Source organism: Anolis sagrei, chromosome 3, assembly GCF_037176765.1.
Source record: "Anolis sagrei isolate rAnoSag1 chromosome 3, rAnoSag1.mat, whole genome shotgun sequence".
NCBI lineage: Eukaryota > Metazoa > Chordata > Lepidosauria > Squamata > Dactyloidae > Anolis > Anolis sagrei.
Genome location: NC_090023.1, coordinates 32,768,327 through 32,789,229, shown reverse-complemented (window position 1 = coordinate 32,789,229; position 20,903 = coordinate 32,768,327). Strand labels below are relative to the sequence as shown.

At 41.7% G+C, this 20,903-nt stretch overlaps 1 protein-coding gene across 2 annotated transcripts; it reads right to left on the bottom strand.

Moving 5' to 3' along the window:
- Positions 1–643: 643 nt before the first annotated feature.
- Positions 644–17,014, bottom strand: TEX26 (testis expressed 26). 2 transcript variants are annotated; one of them, XM_060770863.2, is made up of 7 exons: positions 16,703–17,014; positions 13,116–13,200; positions 10,760–10,922; positions 9,002–9,158; positions 6,369–6,542; positions 3,971–4,132; positions 644–838 (listed from the first exon to the last, which is right to left on the bottom strand). In XM_060770863.2, exons 1-7 carry the CDS (start codon positions 16,827–16,829, stop codon positions 687–689), a joined length of 1,020 nt encoding a protein of 339 aa, XP_060626846.2. In that variant the 5' UTR covers positions 16,830–17,014; the 3' UTR covers positions 644–686. The 2 variants fall into 2 exon arrangements, with proteins under 2 accessions (XP_060626846.2, XP_060626847.2); XM_060770864.2 differs by having other exon boundaries at positions 13,116–13,197.
- Between the last annotated feature and the right edge of the window lie 3,889 nt (positions 17,015–20,903).

The window sequence follows — 20,903 nt, the reverse complement described above, 5'->3', positions numbered from 1 at the left end:
TAATGCCATAATGCCAGTTATTTGACATCCAGAAATCAATTTCGTTTTGTAAGCTACTGCAAAATGAAAGACAGAATGAACGTTTTCCGCTTTCAGAATAAATGATATTGTTTAACCATTTTATTTAAAGTTGCAACACTTTTATAATGTGAAAACAGCACAGCAAAATCCCATCCTCAGCGTAACTGGGATTGTGTGAAGGGAGTTTATTTGTAATAGATGAAGCACACAACCTCTTATGTTATGAAAAAAAATGTTCCTGAATTCAGACTATATTTTCAAGGTAGGTGAGGTGATAATAATGCCTTTTTTCTGTGTCAGGAGCAACTTGAGAAACTGCAAGTCGTTTTTGGTGTGAGATAATTGTCTGTCTGCAAGGACTTGCCCAGGGCGCGCCCAGATGTTTGATGTTTTACCATCCTTGTTTGAAGCTTCTCTCATGTCTCTTCATGGGGAGCTGGAGCTGACAGACGGAGCTCTCCCCACTCTCCCTGGATTTGAACCGCTGACCTGTCAGTCAGCAGTCCTGCCAGCACAAGAGTTTAACCCATTGTGCCATCAGGGGCTCAAAAGAAATAACTGCTTTGATCTTTTATCATTTCAAACCAAAGCCTAAAGAATAAAAACTTAAAACCCCGGGATGTAACTCTTCAAAAGGTTTAATGTTAGAGAAACCCGAAGGGCATTCAGTTGTGGTCCAGCTGCCCAGAGGATGGCTGGGGTTTCTCCTGACAATCATCACATGCTTTGACTGGATTTTCTTCCATCTTCTTTGAGGAGGAAGGCCTTGGGAATGTTTTGTTGACCTTGTCAAGGAAGTTCTGAAGAATTGCTTTTTCTGCACAGACAATGGAAAGAAGGGTATCACTAAGCTTGAATATTCAGACAAAACAATTTCGAAGAATTGTTTCACATTTGAACAGAGAATGGGTTGATTGTGAAAGAGTCCAACAAAATGCAGCATCAATTTATTTATTTATTTATTTATTTATTTATTTGCTATATTTATATACCGCCGTTTCTCAGCCTAGCCGGCGACTCAACGCGGTTTACAACATAATATAACAATCAACAGTAAAAAAGTTAAAAGCATAAAAAACATAAAAAACATAAAAACACAATTCATACATCAATACCAATCCAGTTCGACTCTTAACTAAAAACGTGATCCAGTTCGTCATCCATGTTGCCAGTCCTTTAGTCAGTTACCATTCGTTGCATTGGGTTAACCAAATGCCTGCTTAAACATCCAGGTCTTCAATCTTCTTCGGAATATCATCAATGAAGGGGCTGATCTTACCTCCAAGGGCAGGGCGTTCCATAGCCGCGGGGCCACCACAGAAAAGGCCCTGTCTCTCGTACCCGCCAGCCGCACCTGTGAAGCAGGCGGGATAGAGAGCAGGGCCTCCCCAGAAGATCTTAGGGTCCTGGCGGGCTGATAGGCCGAGATACGTTCGGATAGGTAAGTTGGGCCAGAACCGTTTAGGGCTTTAAAGGCCAACGCCAGCACTTTGAATTGAGCCCGGTAGCAGATCGGCAGCCAGTGGAGCTGGTGCAGCAGAGGAGTTGTATGCTCCCTGCGCTCCGCTCCCGTTAGTATCATTGCTGCCGAACGTTGGACTAGTTGGAGCTTCCGGGCCGTCTTCAAAGGCAACCCCACGTAGAGAGCGTTGCAGTAGTCCAAACGGGATGTAACCAGAGCGTGGACTACCGTGGCCAAGTCAGACTTCCCAAGGTACGGGCGCAGTTGGCGCACGAGTTTTAACTGTGCGAATGCTCCCCTGGTCACCGCCGAAACCTGGGGCTCCAGGCTCAGCGATGAGTCCAGGATCACACCCAAACTGCGAACCTGCGTCTTCAGGGGGAGTGCGACCCCATCCAACACAGGCTGTAACCCTATACCCTGTTCGGCCTTGCGACTGACCAGGAGTACCTCTGTCTTGTCTGGATTCAATTTCAATTTGTTTGCCCCCATCCAGACCGTCACAGCGGCCAAGCACCGGTTCAGGACCTCGACAGCCTCCTTAGTAGCAGGTGGAAAGGAGTGACAGAGTTGGACATCATCCGCGTACAGATGACATCGCACTCCGAAACTCCGGATGATCTCGCCCAGCGGCTTCATGTAGATGTTAAACAACATGGGAGACAATATTGAGCCCTGAGGAACCCCACAAGACAAAGGTTGTGGGGTTGAACAGGAGTCTCCCAGTAACACCTTCTGAGACCGACCCTCGAGGAATGAGCGGAGCCACTGTAAAACAGTTCCTCCAAGACCCATTCCCGCGAGGCGTCTCAGAAGGATACCGTGGTCGACAGTATCGAAGGCCGCTGAGAGGTCCAGAAGCACCAACAGGGACACACTCCCCCTGTCGAGCTCCCGGCGCAGATCATCCACTAAGGCGACCAAGGCTGTCTCAGTACCGTGCCCCGGCCTGAAGCCAGACTGTGCCGGATCCAGATAATCCGTGTCTACCAAGAATGCCTGGAGTTGTGAGGCCACCACACGTTCCAGGACTTTGCCCAAAAAGGGGAGATTGGAAACAGCATCAAGGCACCTTTGCCATTAAAAAAGAGAACACTGGTCACTGGGAGATTTCAAAATGTAATAAATATATAGCAATAAGCGACATTCTTCTGATATTCTCACCAAAGAAAAATTTCCTCCTTATGCAAACAGCAATTTCTGTTAGGTTTCATCCCTGGACTGCACAAGTTTTTATGTCCTCAAGCTTCTAGTCCTCTATGACTAGCAAGACTAGAGACAGGGCTAAGCTCAGGGATTCCTTTCCTCCACATTCCTATGCATGTTTTCTTAAAGAGGGGAGACATGATGGCCATGTATAAATATGTGAGGGGAAGTTATAGGGATGAGGGCGCAAGCTTGTTTTCTGCTGCCCTGGAGACTAGGATGTGGAACAATGGCTTCAAACTACAGGAAAGGAGATTCCACCTAAACATTAGGAAGAACTTCCTAACTGTGAGAGCTGTTCAGCAGTGGAACTCTCTGCCCCAGAGTGTGGTGGAGGCTTTTAAACAGAGGCTGAATGGCTATTTGTCAGGGGGTACTTTGAATGTGATTTTCCTCTTTGCAGGGAATTGGACTGGATTGCCCACAAAGTCTCTTCCAGCTCAATGATTCTATGATTCAATAAAGTCTTTTGTTTTCACTGCTATCCACTGTCTTCTCCCCCTTTGATGATGTAGTAATTGAATTTCTGTGAGGGAACTTCCTTTTAAACTTAAAACTTCCCTGGGTAGACCATGAGATCTCCATCATGTTACTTCTGCTTTTCTTTTCTTCCTGTGAGGATACATTTTGCCTATCTTTGGCAAAATGTAGCTACATTTGCTCTCCCTGGACTTGAACCGCTGACCTATCCGTCAGCAGTTCTGCCAGCACAAGGTTTTAACCCATTGCGCCACCGGGGGCTCCACAAAAAGAAAATGACCCAGAGGGTTTATAGAAATACACACATCTTTAGTGAAAGAAAAGTGGAGAGATGAGATCCCTCTCTCCAAAAGAAACTAGTGGGGACTGTGGGTGTCCAAGGAATATCAACTGGGTATTTTAAAAAAAAAGTACTGAAAACCATGTGGCTGGGAAGGAAAGAATGAAAAGGAATGATTGGAAAGGGAAACTGGAAAAGAAGAGACATATAAAGATATAAGGATAGCTGCCCATTCATTCACTCTTTTGTCAGCCAGCACCTGTTCACTCACTTTACCTTTCAATACTCACTTAATGTATAGCTCATTTACAAGCTGGCGTCTTGTCCATTTTCTCTATTTACCATCCATTCCACACTCATAAAATCTCTCTTTCATCAGCTGAGAAAATGGAAACTTTGTTAATGGAATAATTAGAGCACTTACGCTACATTTAAAAAGGTCTGACAGGCAGGAAGTTTACCAACTTTTAGTTTCACCATTGCCTTTGCCCAATCAATGGAATATTCTTGCCCTACTTTACCTGGATAAGGAGATCTGTCCACATAGGCTCTAATTTCTTCTGGGTCTAGAGAATTCAAAACTGATACCATTTCAAGATAATCTTTTCCAAAGTCTCTTTGGTAGGTGGACAGTTGTTTACTGTGTTCATAATTCCAGATCTGGGCAGATGACACTGAAGGAACTGTGGAGACAAATCAGTAAGAGGCAAGTGAAACTGTTAAATAATGAAACAAATACTATATGACCTTCATATTTGCAAATGATATGTTCTTTCAGTAACTGTGAAAAGAGAAAACTGAAATGAAAGTTGCATCCACTGAAAGTTGCCGGAATTAATCTGGAGCACCTAGAAAATTCTTAGGAATTTTTCTAGGTCTTTTGGCATGATTCGTTGGTAACTTCCAGCAGAAACATACCCTATAATCACACAGGAAGAACTAGAAAATTTCTGGAGATGACATATTTCCTTGGATATAGCTAAGTGAAACACAGGTACCAGTTCCGTAGTTATGGGGCTCATACTATTTAAGCCTTTTGGTCTGCCTTTCTCTGATGATTGACCTTTTATTTACACTTATCCTTTGGAACCTCTAGCTCATATGTTCCCAAAGAGATAGGGCAGGAGGTGGTTTGCTCTCCATGGTGGTCCTGTCTGACACTGCTGCCTTATTGGGGCTTGGAAAATGGCTCTTTTGGTACAGAATCCCTCAGCAGCATGGTCACAGATTGTGCTACTGGAGATTTGTAATCTAAAAGAACAACTTTCCAACCAGTATACCATGCCCTATGCTAATGCCTCCCCTGTCATCAACAAAGCCCCCACTTTGGAGACTCCATGCTCTCCTGAACAGAGCATAGAAACAGTTGACCTGCCATAGTACTGGTGCCCACTGGGGAAACATGCCCATGAGAGAGAGGGTAATTCAGTGAGATAGTTAGTATTTAGAGATAGTTGGAAGATGCTGATTCCTATGCCACTTCAGCCCTTTAACTACAAGCCACAACATTGTAGAATTGGTGGAAGAGAAAAATGCACACCTCTTCTCTTGAAGTATTTAAGGAGAGGCTGGATGGCCATCTGTTGGGGGTGCTTCGATAGTGTGTTCCTGCATGGCAAGAAGTTGAACTGGATGGCCTTTGTGGTCTCTTCCAGTTCGTTAATGCTGTAAAAAGTTACTTTGCAGACAACTACTAAAATTGGGGGTGTTGTGTGGTTTCTGGACTGTATAGCCATGTTCAAGCAGCATTTTCTCCTGATATTTCACCATCATCTGTAGTTGGCATCTTCAGAGGATCCTCTGAAGATGCCAGCCACAGATGCAGGCTCTTTTTCCACTCCATTCTCCCTGTTGAGGTTCAGATTAATTTAGTGTTCGTTGGGAACACTAAATTAATTTATTGACTGTTCTAATGTGAAACAGCTATTTTGTTGCAGTAGCAAATGAGACATTAAATGTGTAGTTTAGTATTTGGGACTTAGACACAACCTCTGCTTTATACCTGGTTGTATGACATCAACTCATGTCTCCATATAGTCTGGCATTCGCTTTCCAGCAGTAGTTAGCATTTGGATAGTTTAAGAAAGCTAAACATTCTCAAATGTCACCTGTAACAAGAGTCTCCCCAACAAGTTCTGGAAGTATATTGCAGGATAAAGGAATGCCTTTCTCTGGGAACATGGTGTGTAGTAATGGCTTTGACCATTTATTGGAATCTCAAGTCATGAATATACCAGGTTGCTGTGAGTTTTCCAGGCTGTATGGCCATGTTCCAGAAGCATTCACTCCTGATGTTTTGCCCACATTTATGGCAGGCATCCTCAGAGGTTGCGAGGGTATGACCTCTGAGGATGCCTGCCATAGATGTGGATGGCATGCAACAAGAGAATGCTTCTGGAACATGACTATACAGCCTGAAAAACCCGGTGATTCTGGCCATGAAAGCCTTCGACAACACTTATGAATGTACCTGTAGTCAACCTAAATACTTCTAGAATAAAAACAAATATTACTCTAAAAGTGTCTCCAATAACTTTATTTCAAAGGAAACCAAACTTGAGTTATGTGCTAGTCTCTTTGAACATCTCACCCCTTGGAAAAATGAACTGAGTACAATAAAATGAAGAGTATATATAGAATAACTAATATCAGAAGATAGCATCAAATCCTTATTCCATCCTGCTAATTCTAATTGTCACACTTTGCCCCCTAGGTCAAAGCTAACTCTCTTAACATTTAAAATAAATAATTAAAATTTTCTAATCCAATGTGTCAACACAGGGGACCAACAAATATGTGAACAGAGGTGATCCTGAGAATTCTGAGAATGTATTGTCTGCATGACAACTGAGTCACTGAACCAAATTCTAAAAGCTGTGCCAAAGTCGTGAAGCCAGTATAATAACAAGATATTCTCACCAGCGCCTTTTACTGGAGTTGTGCGCTTTGCATTGCAACCATATTTCCGAGTAAAATACTTTAAATCAGGATCATGTGGTTGTGGCTGGAAATTACGCCTGAATTCAGTATCTGGAGGCCTTGGAACCAATGTTTTCCAATCTGGAGGAGCTGTAAAATCATCTTTTGCGGCACCTGGAAAAGTTAAAATGAAATGTCATAGTAAATATAAGGATCCAGTACATTATCTTTAGACCACATTAAACTCAAAATTAGTGAGTAGAAATCAGTGCTAGAGGTGATAAATAACACATGTCTCTCTATCTCTCTTTTTTTAGTGTTCTGAGATTTGGCTAATAGATGTGCATGCCAAATCAACTACTGAACCTTTATTGGTCTGAATAAGGACAGCTTCAGTTGCAACTAAACCTGAATCTAAGGAGAAGCAAAAAGTGCAGTGCTTTGACTCCTTACCTCCTTTATATTAAAAGCAGCTGTGTGTGTTTTGTGGGCATTTGGATCCAGGTTAAGGTATTGCAAAGAAGGATGCAACCCCTTATGAATTTAAATGTACCACTTGAAACTGCTATCAGCATGAGAAGGGGAACGATGTATGGAAAAACAATTATAAAAATGAAATATTGTCTGTAAGACTTAAGACGGGCCAGTTGGAGACTAATTGGCATTGAAGCTGTACCATCACCTTTGGTGATGATCCCTCTCACACGATGGCATGCAGATCCCACTACTGGTCTGCTTTCTTCCTGTGATTATTTCATCATTCACTATAAATGAGCAAAACCTATCACTAAAACATTCCCATCACCCATCTGGCATGATGGGTCCATTCTGTTTCTTTCCCAGCATTCAGGCAGTAAAATGATGTCAGAGGATGGGATTCCCATCCTATTCCCCCTCACACTCACTAATTTTAAGTTGTCTGTTTTCTTCTTATTTAATACTAGCTGTACCTGCCACGCGTTGCTATGGCCAAGCTTCCCTCCCTCTTTCTTTCCTTCTTTCTTTCTCTCCTTCCTTCCCTCTTTTTCTTTTCCTCCTCTTTCCCTTCTTCTTCCTTCTCTACCTCCCTCCCTTTGCTCTTTGGTTCCATCCTTCTCTCTTTCCTTCCTCCCTTCCCTCCCTCTTTCTCTTTTTCATTCCTTCTCCCCTTCCCTCTCTCTTTTCTTCCTTCTTTCACTTCTTTATTTCCTTCTCTCCTCCCTTCCTTCTCTACCTTTCTTTCTTTCCTTCTCTCCTTCCCTCCTTCTTTCCCTCTTTCTCTCCCTCCTCTCCTCTCCTTCCTTCCTGTGTACCTGTTTTGTGTGTGTGTATATATGCATATATGTGTGTGTTTGTGTATATATATGGTTTTGCGCATGCGTTTTAATGTGGGGTTTTTTTTTTTTGCTTTTTAAGTCTCTTCTGCTGTGTTTTTCAGTGTTTTTATGAGTGATGATCACTCGTTGGCCTGATAGGTGTATTGTGTCCAAATTTGGTCTCAATTTTCACAGTGGTTTTTGAGTTATGTTAATCCCGAACATTACATTTTTATTTATATAGATTTTAGGGTTATATTAACCTTTTTGTGTTGTTTTGTTTTCTACAAAAAAAAATCAGAAAAGCAGAATTCTGGGAAGGCAATGTTATGATGGTATGCAGAAGTACGGTTGTGGGATCACAAACTACCAAATCAGTGCAAGTGTGTAAATGAAGAGAGGTGCAATATTGGAAGTGCGCATCCTGGTATGTATCTGCTATCAATGATAGCACAACTGCAGAGAAATAATGGGTCCGTGTAATAAAGCCCAGAGGCAAATGGAAAAGATTTCAAAAAGGTTTTTGGAAGCTGAGAATGCAGAGGGAGTTCAGGAAGAATTGTTATTTTGTTGGAAACTGAGGTGTTATTATGCATTTTGTATGGAACCAGCATAAGGCTAGATATTTATTTTGCTAAATAACTCTTTCCTGATTATATTTTCTACCTCTCTTATTAGAATATTTTCATTTAAGAAGAGAGAATTGGGGGATTCAGTTGCGCATTAACACATCGAACTCACTGATCAACCCAGCCCAATTGTTCAATATATTAGTTACTTTGAGGCTGAAACTGTAGGGCTAATTGGAATAGGGAATTTATTACAAGGATGATCCAAAATGCCACAAAAGCACCCAAATTTTCAGAATCTTTGGTGATCCATCAGAAATTAGTAGTAAATTAACAGTTTGTCTTTCACTTATCAGCAATACATTGTGACAGGCACTCTGTGGCTTAGTACCAACTCAAGTAGACCATTTCATCTCTTATTGAAAAGTGTGTGTGTGTGTGTGTGTGTGTGTGTATAATCATTACAAGCCATGTATTGGATCCTTCATCGAGTGTGTGTGTATGTGTGTATATATATGTGTATGTATATGTATGTGTGTATACACACATGATGAAGGATCTAAGTCATGGCTTATAATGATTTTATATGTAAGAGGAGAGAGTGGGAAAGGACATGCAGCAATTAAATTAAATGACTTCTTCCAAAAAAAGGCTGACACAATCCTGGGGGATACATGACTCTCCTCTTGTGGATTATAGAAGCAACCATGAACCTCACCTCAATGTCATCTTAATAACAGTATTTCAAAACCAAAACAAGAAGCCTTACCTGGTTGTATCCCTAAATAATCTCTTGCATAAGATGTTTTATATTGCCTTTTTAATACATCCTCAATCTCTTGTTTGCTAATAGATTTTGTCCAAGGTGAAAAACTTTCCGTAGGCAATGGCATTTCCCCTCGAGGCATTTGCCATATCAGAAATCGCTGAAAATACAACGGAGCGAGCGGTTGGAAGGAAGCAGGAAAAAAGCTCAATGTGAAAAAAACTGTCTAAAAATTGTAATATGCTTTTTAATATTTTTTTGCTTAGGATTTTGATTTTCCTAATTTTTTTGAAGATGGTATGAGTACAAGCATTTCTCCATTTCACCCACTTTGTATGTTATACAGTGACCCATTTGCTCTGGTTTGGTTCTCCCAGTGGATACCAAAATCTATGGATCTCAAATTTAAAAGGATTTTTTTAAAAAAATTGTAATTTCCATGCCTTAAACGTTTTTACCCTATTTTTATGTATATCTATCAGAATAGTTGCTCCTCAATAGAACATGGGCATATAGCCTGATGGGAGGTTTAACCCTTGGCCCCAGATCAGAGTTGGGTTCCTTATGATTTACCATTTGTTTACTTTACTTGGAGTAAAGTGTGTGACTGAAAGATACTACTATTCGTACTCACAACTACGCATGCTAGAAAAGCCACCATAGTTGTTTGAGTGTTGGACTATGATTCTGGAAACTACGGTTCAAATCCCATCTAGGCCATAAAAAACTGCTAATCTTTGGCAAGTTATACTCTCTCAGCCTCAGAAGAAGGCAAAGGTGAATCCCTCATAACCTCTGAGGATGCCTGCCACAGATGCAGGTGAAACTTCAGGAGAGAATGCTTCTAGAACATGGCCAAACAACCCGAAAAAGCTACAACAAATCTTGAACAAATCTGAACAAATCTGAGCAAATCTTGCCAAGGAAACCCGTGTGATAATAATAGGTAAAGGTAAAGGTTTTCCCCTGACATTAAGGTTTTCCCCTGACAGTGTAGTAATGGTGAGGTTGCAGACCATATTTTCGTTCTTGCGGACCACTGGTGGTCCACAGACCACAGGTTGGGAACCACTGCTCTTGTGTTTGACCAGCAGGGTAAGTAGTTGTTACTTCTGGGTGTCGCTGAGGGAGTTGCTGTTCCTGGCTGAATTCTAGTTCAGTGGTTCTCAACCTGTGGGTCCCCAGGTGTTTTGGTCTACAACTCCCAGAAATCCCAGCCAATTAGGATTTCTGGGAGTTGAAGGCCAAAACATCTGGGGACCCACAGGTTGAGAACCACTGCCCTAGTTCAACAGCCAAGCCCTCATCTACGCTATCCATGACATCAACCTAGATAAGGTCCATCATACATGAGAAAGTGAAGTTTTAATCTTACCTCCCTCTGTGTTTTTTAATTGGGTCTCTTGCAGAGAACTTATTTAAAATACGAAATATTACTCCACTAATAGCAAGGCATTTTTTTCTTGATTTCATTCCCATACAGAGTGGTCTACATTAAAAATCAGCAGAGAGTGGAATTTAAATCTTCCTTATCTCGCACAGGAAACCCAATCCAGATAGGGTCTCATATATATATTGTGAGTTAAAATGGAAAATATTTTTAACCACAATGTTACATCAGTAAGACTCATTTTAACCTTTAGGTCCTGTAGCATCTTCTTTGAGGAGTAGTTTGAGAGCAACAGGTGATTACATACAAATTTAAATCTGAAGCACTTGTAAAATAAAATATATAATATAGAAATACACGGCATTCATTACGTTGCCAGGCTGTGGGTTGTTTCTCCTTATTCCCGATGCACTGCCACTCCTGATAGGTTCTGCCTTGGAATAAGGCTTCCAGCAGTATTCATCTTTGTAAATATTCCTTGCAGTTGGTTCATCCACTTGAAAGGGAATCACATGCCCTGTCCCTGTTCTGGCACTGCAAGGAACAATACAGATTGTTGTTGTTGTTGTTGTTGTTGTTGTTGTTACTTTTAATACATTTATACCCGAAGATATCTCTCATTATGTTGATTTTTAAAGTATAGTTCAAGCAAAGACAATGGTTTTATTAATCTAATCAGGAAGAAGCAAGTTACAACCCATGGGAGTATGGCCATGTTCTAGAAGCATTCTCTCCTGACGTTTCGCCTGCATCTGTGGCAGCCATCCTAAGAGGTTGTGAGGTCTGAGAACTAAACTCAAACAGGGGAACTCCAGATAAGAAACAATCAGGAACACCTAATTACCTCTCAACAAAAGATTCTCCCAGGCAGTAACAAGCCACACCTAAAAACTGTCAGGCCATCAAATGCTAATCAAGGTGACCAATTGAAACATTCACACCTAGCTCCAACAGACAAGAGTTCTTTCTCCCACCCTGGACATTCAACAGATATATAAACCCCATTTTCCTAGTTTCCCACAGACCTCATAACTTCTGAGGATGACTGCCACAGATGCAGGTGAAACGTCAGGAGAGAGTGCTTCTAAAACATGGCTATACAGCCCAAAAAACCTACAAAAACCCAATGATTCTGGCCTCAAACCCATGAGAGTGTTTGTGGCCTTCCAAGGGTAAATAAAACTGCTCACAAATGTTCTGTAGCCTCCCTTCTACACTACTATATAAAATCCAGATTATCTGATTTGAAAGTCTGGATTGTATGGCAGGGTAGAAGGGGCCTTAATTGCCCCAACTTTAGGAATTCAGGGAGCTGAAGTCCAAGGGTCCTTCCACACAACCCCATATCCCAGAATATCAAGGCAGAAAATCTCACAAAATTTGCTTTGAACTGGGTTATATGAGTCCACACACAGATAATGTAGGATTTTATTCCTTGATATTCTGGGATATAGGTTTGTGTGAAAGAGCCCCAACACACCTGGAGGACCAAAGGTTAGGAAACTCTGCCCTAGAGCATTTGGTGGTAAATTGGGGCAAACAATTAAGAAAATTATGGTAGGGGAGTAAAAAATATATACTGGGGATCTATTGTCCTAATTGTCCAGTCTGATATAATTAACAAATGAGCAATTCTGGCAGATTGAGGGGCCACTTTTCTGTTTCTTAGACCATGTGTGTAAACATGCATTACCAAAACACAGTATTTTCTGTTGGTCTTACTTGTTGGTCATGGGGGTTCTGTGAGGGAAGTTGTTCCAATTCTATCATTGGTGGGGTTCAGAATGCTCTTTGATTGTAGGTTAACTATAAATCCGAGCAACTACAACTCCCAAATGTCAAGGTCAATCTTCCACAAACTCCACCAGTCTTCAGATTTGGGCATATTGAGTACTTGTGCCAAGTTTGGTCTAGATCCATCATTGTTTGAGTCCACAGTGCTCTCTGGATGTAGATGAACTACAACTCCAAAACTCAAGGTCAATGCCTACCAAACCTTTCCAGTATTTTCTGTTGGTCATGGGAGTTCTCTGTGCCAAGTTTGGTTCAATTCCATGGTTGGGGGAGTTCAGAATGCTCTTTAGTTGTAGGTGAACTATAAATCCTGGCAATTACAACTCCCAAATGACAAGATCAATTCCCTTCCCAACCTTACCAGTATTCAAATTTGGGCTTATTGGGTATTTGTGGCAAATTGGGCTCAGTGAATGAAAATACATCCTGCATATCAGATATTAACATTACAATTTATGAGAGTAGCAAAATTGCAGTTGTGAAGTAGCAACAACGATAATGTTATGGTTGGGGGTCACCACAACATGAGGAACTGTATTAAGGGGTCATGGCAATAGGAAAGTTGAGAACCACTGCACTATACCATTATGTTGTAATATTATTAGTAATATTACATGTAATGTAAATATATAATTATAATTATAATATTATATTATTATTGCTCCTCAAACCCCAAAACAAAACCAGAAACGGCTGCAAACCAATTTCTGATTTTTGAAACATGTCAGAAAGCAAAAGAATACACAAAGGCCCTTAAATCTACTTATCAAGCATACTGTTGCATCAGTAAAGTTCCTCCAAAATTGAAGTATCAAGGCAAGGGACACAAAGGTGTCCTTATCAACATGAATCTGACAGCAAAAGTGGTTTAAGATGCCAAAAAACCATGAAATGACTGAAAGCTTGAAATTGGTTAAATGAATGTCATCTTACCAATCTGCATCCACATCTGTTGCAGGTTTAAAGACAAACTCGTGTTTCATTGTTGATTCATAAGGATCCCAGTTTATTTTACCTACTAAAGACAGTACTGGTTAAGTGCTATAAATGCTAAACCTATCCTAGTCTTAAAATGGCAATTAACCTATCTTTCCCAAACTGCTCAAGTATCTTGACACCAAGAAGGTCTGGTGAGATCCAGATCAGGACTGTGGACCATTTTCCTTATGTCACAAAACTACTGTAGATATTGTTAGCTGCATGGTTATCATCATATATAGTTTAATCCTCAGGTATGAATACAGGAACTATCCTTACAGTTTAGCCAGTTCACGGATATCCTTGCCCTGCATTTTCCTTTCTTTCTCTGATCAGCCAACTGGCACTCACAGAATCTTTATAAAGGCAACATTCAGAATCTGTTCTGCTTTAGTTTAAAGAGACAAAACCTAAAGAATTTTACTTTTAAAAAAAATCAAAATGGCAAGGCCTTATTCATGTAATTCTAGGCATGGTATTACAATTGCAATAATTGATATATGCATAAAGGTGCTATGAACGTAATTCAAAAGGTACCACAATACATGTGTTCATTTGTAAGATGCCACAAGGCTCTGGGCTGGTTTAGTACAGAGGACTCATGTAGTTACTCTCTAGAACAGTGGTTCTCAACCTGAGGTCCCCAGATGTTTTTGGCCTACAATTCCCAGAAATCCTAACAGCTGGTAAACTGGTTGGGATTTCTGGGAGTTGTAGGCCAAAAACATCTGGGGACCCCAGGTTGAGAAGCACTGCTCTAGAAATAATTTCAAATGATATTCTTATTCATGCTTCAAAGCAAGAACCAGAAGGGCACTGTTCCATTATCACTGTAGAGAGGCCAAAAGGGGGAGCTAGAGAGAGAAGAATAGTCCATTTTATGGGGGTGGAGGGTGGGTTGAAGGAGGAAAACCATTTTTCCCTGTATTCCTGTTATTCCCCCACCCCATCTGTGTTGCCATCATGAAAATAACCCTAGTTTATGATATGGGAAGGGGGAGAGGGGGAATAACCAGCAAAAACGGGGAAATGGTTTTTCTCCTTCAATTCCCCCCACCCCCCAATAAAATGGACTATCTTTAACTCTCTAGCACCTCCTAGTGGCCTCTGCCTGGATAATGGAACAGTACCAAGAGAAGAATATATATGCCCCCTGCCACACGTTGCTGTGGCCCACATGGCGGTTCTGTGTGGGGGGTTTGGCCCAATTGTATCATTTGTTGGGGTTCAGAATGCTTTGTGATTGTAGGTGAACTATAAATCCCAGCAACTACAACTCACAAATGTCAAGATTCTATTTTCCCCAAACTCCACCAGTGTTCACATTTGGACATATTGAGTATTCATTTGGTCCAGATCCATCATTGTTTGAGTCCACAGTGATCTCTGGATGTAGGTGAACTACAACTCCAAAACCAAAGGACACTGCCCACCAAACTCTTCCAGTATTTTCTGTTGGTCATGGAAGAACTGTGTGCCAAGTTTGGTTCAATTCCATCGTTGGTGGGGTTCAGAATGTGTTTTGATTGTAGGTGAACTATAAATCCCAGCAACTACAACTCCCAAATGACAAAATCAATTTTTTGAGTGAAGGACATACATTGGGTTGTTAGGTGTCTTCTGTTCAAATTTGGTGTCAATTCGTCCAGTGGTTTTTGAGTTCTGTTAATCCCACAAACGAACATTACATTTTTAGTTATATAGAAGATACACACACATCTCTCATTATATAATTAATTAATCAATCCATCTATCTATTTATATAAAAAACAAAAGTGTGTGTGTCTGTTTATTCCACAAAGGCTGCTGCTATATGAAATGGCCCTCTGTGATGTCACTGGGAAAGAAAATTGACATGTGTATGAGGTGAAGGGAGAGGGGAAGGGAAGGAGGGAAGGAGGCAGGACGGTAGGGCGGAAGGAACGAAAAAAAGAAAGAAAGGAAAGGAGGAGAAAGAAAAATAAAGAAAAGGAAGGAAGGAAAATAAAGGGGAAAGGTATAAGGGGATGGAAGAAAAGGAAAGGAAGAGGAAGAGGAAAAAAAGAAAGAAGTCAGGGGACAAGGCCCCTTCAACACTTGGGCAATGTTGGGTTTGTACGTATGGTAGTTTTTAAGAAAACCCTTTTAGTATTTAATGTATGGATTTCTTTTAGCAATACATTTGTTTAAAGGGCAAACATACAAGTGGATAAAATATAAGTCCTAGTATCTAATTTGTGCTAAGGCATTTGCAATTATTTTTATCCTGTAACATGGAGGGGGTCCTCAACTTCATGCAGAACTACAAGTCCCACCAGCCCCAGATGGCACCTCCAATGGTGAGGAATGCTAACAGTTCACACATCTAGAGAGCTGCATCGTCCCCATTAATGTTGCAACAGGTACATAAGAAGCAACTCTTTTGTTTTTTTGGATATGAGTAAAACCCCAGATCCAGATTTTGGACATGGATAGAAGCTCTGATTTGGGTTTTGTCAGGTAAGGGGTTAGCCTGACACAAGATCCTTCTTCTTTTTGATAATTCTATGATTAAGGCCCCATCTACACTGATCATTTAATGCAGTTTGGAGCTAGCTTCAAACTACACAACTCCCACAAAAGCACACAACATGAAGCCCTTAATGCACACCAGTGCTCTGGGTTTGTGTAATCAACAGTTCCTTCCAACCCAGCTACCTCTTTTATACCTTGTCTTAGCAAAGTATAACCAAATAAAGACAGATGTAGTGAACCATTGATAATCCCTTAACTGAAATGCTTGGAAGCACAATGGTTTGGGATTTCTGAATTTTTTAGAGCACTTCTATTTGTATATTTGATTGCAACATAGAATCATAGAATCAAAGAGTTGGAAGAGACCTCATGGGCCATCCAGTCCAACCCCCTGCCAAGAAGCAGGAATATTGCATTCAAATCACCCCCGACAGATGGCCATCCAGCCTCTGTTTAAAAGCTTCCAAAGAAGGAGCCTCCACCACACTTCGGGGCGGAGAGTTCCATGTTATAGATATTTCTCAGGGTGCATCTAGAGTGCAAAATTAGCACAGTTTAACACTTTAACTGCCATGGTCCAATTCTATGGGACCCTGGGATTTGCAGTTTTGTGCAATGACAGATAAGGCTCAGGACCTTGCAAAACTACAGTTTCCACAATTCCATAGCACTCAGCCATGGTAGTTAAAGGGGGGGGGGGTCAAATTGCATCAATTGCGTGGGCAAACTTTGGCCATCCAGGCGTTTCCTAGGAAGTTGAAGTCCCCATGAAGCTTAGCCAGATAAAGGCAAGAGCTGAAATGCAAAAGATATGGAAGACCAAAGTTTGGAAAAAACTGTGCTTTTTCTGCATGGCAGGGAGTTGGACTAGATGTGGACTCTTCCAACTCTACTATGATTTTGTGATAGTAGAAACACACCCCGCAGCTGTGAATGGTTTGTTCCTTGCTCCTGTGGCTAAACAAGGCCAAGGCGCATGCGTGCTTTCCTCCTGCCCTCCCTCCCTCCTGCGCATGCGCATCACAGCGCGTTCTCGAGGACGTTCTCACCAGCAGGGGGCGCTGTTCGAGCCGACTTGGGTCTGCGGAGAGGAGATGAGACGGGAGGCGGCGGCGCAGGCGCAGCTCCGTGGATGGGGGGCAGGAGCGGCCCTTCGTCTTTCTCGGGGGGCTCCATGACGATTGGGCCTCCCAGCGGCTCCCCACGTTTGGCCTCCTTCCCTCCTCGCAGGCCCTCTGCTTTAGTGGTGTTGCCAGTTCAGGGGAGCAACCCGAGCTGCTGGGGATGAGGGCCGCTACTGCGCCTGCGCGCAGGCCTCACCTGCCCTCTGGGTTGCCCTGGTAGTGGGCCTGCTGGTATTGTGACTGAGGGAGGAGCAAGAGAGGCCTATGGCTGTGTTGCCAAGGTGGCACTGTCAGCACAAGGCCAGCTAAGCCTGCCCAGTAGGAGAAAGACTGTGGGGGACCCCCTGGAATGGCCTGGGGAAAATAATAATAATAATAATGCATTATGCCAGGCATGGGCCAACTTCAGCCCACTCTCCAGGTGTTTTGGACTTCAACTCACATAGAATCATAGAGTTGGATGGGTCATCCAGTCCAACCCCCTGCCAAGATGCAGGAATATAGCATTCAAAGCACCCCCGACAGATGGCCATCCAGCCTCTGTTTAAAAGCTTCCAAAGAAGGAGCCTCCACCACTCCAGGGCAGAGAGTTCCACTGCTGAACAGCTCTCACAGTCAGGAAGTTCTTCCTAATGTTCACAATTCCTAATGTTCACAATTACCTGTCAGAACATATCTCCAGCTATGAACCATCATGAAGCTTAAGATCATCAGGAGAGGCCCTGCTCTCAATCCCACCACTCTCACAAACGCGGTTAGTGGGGACGAGAGACAGGGCCTTGGGTTGTTGTAGGTTTTTTTGGGCTGTATGGCCATGGTCTAGAGGCATTCTCTCCTGATGTTTCGCCTGCATCTATGGCAAGCATCCTCAGAGGTAGTGAGGTCTGTTGGAACTAGGAAAAAGGGTTTATATATCTGTGGAATGAGCAAGGTGATTCCGGCCATGAAAGCCTTCGACAAGACGGCCTTCTCAGCAGTGCCCCCCCCCCCAATCTGTGGAACTCTCCCCCTAAGGACATCAGGTTGGCCACCTCCCTCCTGTCCTTTAGAAGACAACTGAAGACCTGGCTCTGGGGGCCAGGCGTTCCATTAGAGGCCAGCGGCAATAAGAAAAGGAAATTTGGATTTTGCGACATGGATTCTCCCCGCTCGGCTTGGTTTTACTGGCACGTTAATCTATTAATTTATTGTTAAATTTTACTGATGATGTACAATGTTTTAAAATGATTTTATTGTAAGTTGTAATTTTTATGGTATTTATGCTGTTAGCATCCTTTGATGCTCAGGTGAGGCCGCACTGAGTCCCTCTTGTACTCTTATTCTTTTCATTGTTGCATGTTTGGAAGAAATTGTGGTGCAGCTCTTTTTATTAAGAAGATACAAGTACGAACACTTTTGTCTATTGTAGTTTTTGCTGGATTACTTTTTGTTGGTGTTATTAAGTTTCTGGCGTATGAAAAGTTGCAATTAAAAAATAAATGGATTTAATAACACATTTAAATAAGACCGTGATGAGGAATGCTTTCGCAGGGAAGCCTAAAAACAATTACCCCCTTTTAAAGCAGTGTTTCTCAACCTGGGGGGTTGTGATGAGGTGTCAGAGGGGTCGCCAAAGACCACCAGAAATTGCAGTATTTTTTGTTGATCATGGAGGTTCTGTGTGTGAAATTTGTTCTAGTTCTGTTGTCGGTGAGGTTCAGAATGCTCTTTAATTGTAGGTGAACTATATATCCCAACAACTGCAACTCCCAAATATAAAGGTCTATTTCCCCCAAACTCCACCAGTGTTCACATTTGGCATATTGCATATCCGTGCCAAGTTTGGTTCAGATCCATCATTGTTTGAGTCCACAGTGCTCTCTGGATGTAGGTGAACTACTACTCCAAAACTCAAGGTCAGTACCCACCAAACCTTTCCAGTATTTTCTGTTGGTCATGAAAGTTCTGTGTGCCAAGTTTGGTTCAATTCCATCGTTGGTGGAGTTCAGAATGCTCTTTGATTGAGTGAACTATAAGTCCCAGCAACTACAACTCCCAAATGACAAAATCAATCTCCCCCAACCCCACCAGTATTCAAATTTGGGTGTATTGGGTATTTGTGACAAATTTTGTCCAGTGAATTAAAATATCCGATATTTACATTCCTATTCATCATAGTAGCAAAATTACAATTATGAAGTAGCAACGAAAATAATTTTATGGTTGGGGGTCACCACAACATGAGGAACTTTGTTGAGGGATCACAACATTAGGAAGGTCGAGAAACACTGTTTTAAAGCAATTGTGGGAATAGTAGCAATTCAGTTAGCACATCTCAGCTGCTGTAGCTAGCATGCAGGGACTTGTAGTTAAAAAATCTGGAGGGTCATGTCTCCTACATCTACTGTAGCATCTGTATCAGGCATGGGCAAACTTTGGCCCAGTGTTTTGGACTTCAACTCCCACAATTCCTATCGGCTGTGGGAATTGAAGTCCAAAACACATGGAGGGCCGAAGTTTGCCCGTGCCTGATCTATATACACTCCCATTTGATAGGGACAGTTCTGATTAATTCATCCAACTTTTTCAGCTGCTCTAAAAACATCCCAATTCCTGTCTTTTCTTTCTACCTTCCCCTTTTCTCCTCAGATTGCTTTCATTCCTGCAAACTGAGTTTAAAGTATAAAGGTAGTTGAATAAGAGATGAATCTTGCATTTCCCTGCACACTCGGGCAGAAACAAAGTGCGACAAGCTTCATAAAGCTCGTCTGTTTTTCCTCATTAATAACTTTTTGCTGTCTTTTCCTTGTTCTGATGTTGCCTGGCTACATGTGTCCTGGTTTTCGTCTCTGAAATGTGGGAGGTTATGCACCTAACAGCGTATACAGCTCATTTGGTATTTGAGAGCCTTGATTTTGAGAGTGATTAAAAGGATTTCTAATATAGGCATCTTGTCTACAAATTCCAACTTTCATCACTAATACAGATTGGTTGTTGACTAGAGAGTCCCTGAGAGTCTTGTATGGCTAGCGACTCTGTAGTATCTTGACATTATCTCCTCTAGAAAGCATGTTATAAAATGCAAATCACTGAGGTGTTGACATTAGTGTTATGGTTCCAGTTAGAGTAATGGAATATAATCATGGGATGGATTATTTCTGGGCACTTGGTTAGAAAGCATGAGTAATATCTGAGTAATCTCTTTGAAGAAATTATTCATGTCACTATTGCATTATTTCATTGCACTGTGGTAAAAACATGTTTTTTTAGGGCAGATTGCCATCTTAAGTACACCCTACTTAGTTACATAATGGATTTAATCAGTAATACATTTGTCTTGAGATGGCATTAAGAGAGCTTGTCATGGTTAGCATTTGGTTTTTTTGGCCAAATACTGATTGATGCAAGCTGTATATTTCACATCATGCAGACAGAACTGGGTCTGTTAGTTAAATTTAGTATTTCATGTCATGGTCACTTGGTATTTGAATAGTGAAGCATTATGCAACAATCAGAAATCCTGCTGAAAATATTTTTTGAAAAGCACATACTTCTCAAAAATTCAGGACACTTGTGACCAAGTGACATGTAGGTGTGGTCACAACGCCAGAAGTTATTAATGAGGGAAAACACATACACTAGAAAAGGCAGCTGCAATTTGCTTTTTTCTGAGCCTATTGGGAAGGATAAGATTCTGCCTCTCCCTATTCTGTCCCCCTGCAGCAATAGAAGCAAACTTAGGACAAAGGAGGAATGTGGTGGGAGGGAGAAATGAACATTTTACAAGCAGCTGAACAAATGTGGCAACAGAGGAGTAATTGGAACTGTCCTTGTAAAATTGGGAGAGTTGGATGGGATCTTACATTTTGCCAAAGTACAATTTGAAAACTATAGTTGCATGAACTCCCTTGTTCTAAAGAAAACATCTCCATCATTTGTCATAAAAATGTCTCTTTCAAGAAGTATTAGGTTTCCTCTCAACAGAACAAAGATGGCAGCATGTAATTTATCCCCTTGTATCCTTTTTCATTCACTTTTAATCCTCTCCTTTTTTTCCTGGTAACAGAAGATATGCTAGTCAGCTGGAGGTGGGAGCTTTCCTTTGGCTTGCTTGGATTTTTAGATATTGTGTTGTGTGTGACATACC

Coding starts and splice junctions, on each gene's coding strand:
- TEX26 (XM_060770863.2), bottom strand. CDS start 16,829: ATGGAGCCCCCCGAGAAAGACGAAGGGCCGCTCCTGCCCCCCATCCAC. Junction 13,201..16,702: donor TCGAACAGCGCCCCCTGCTG/GTGAGAACGTCC, acceptor TACTGTCTTTAG/TAGGTAAAATAAACTGGGAT. Junction 6,543..9,001: donor TTATTTAGGGATACAACCAG/GTAAGGCTTCTT, acceptor TAACTTTTCCAG/GTGCCGCAAAAGATGATTTT.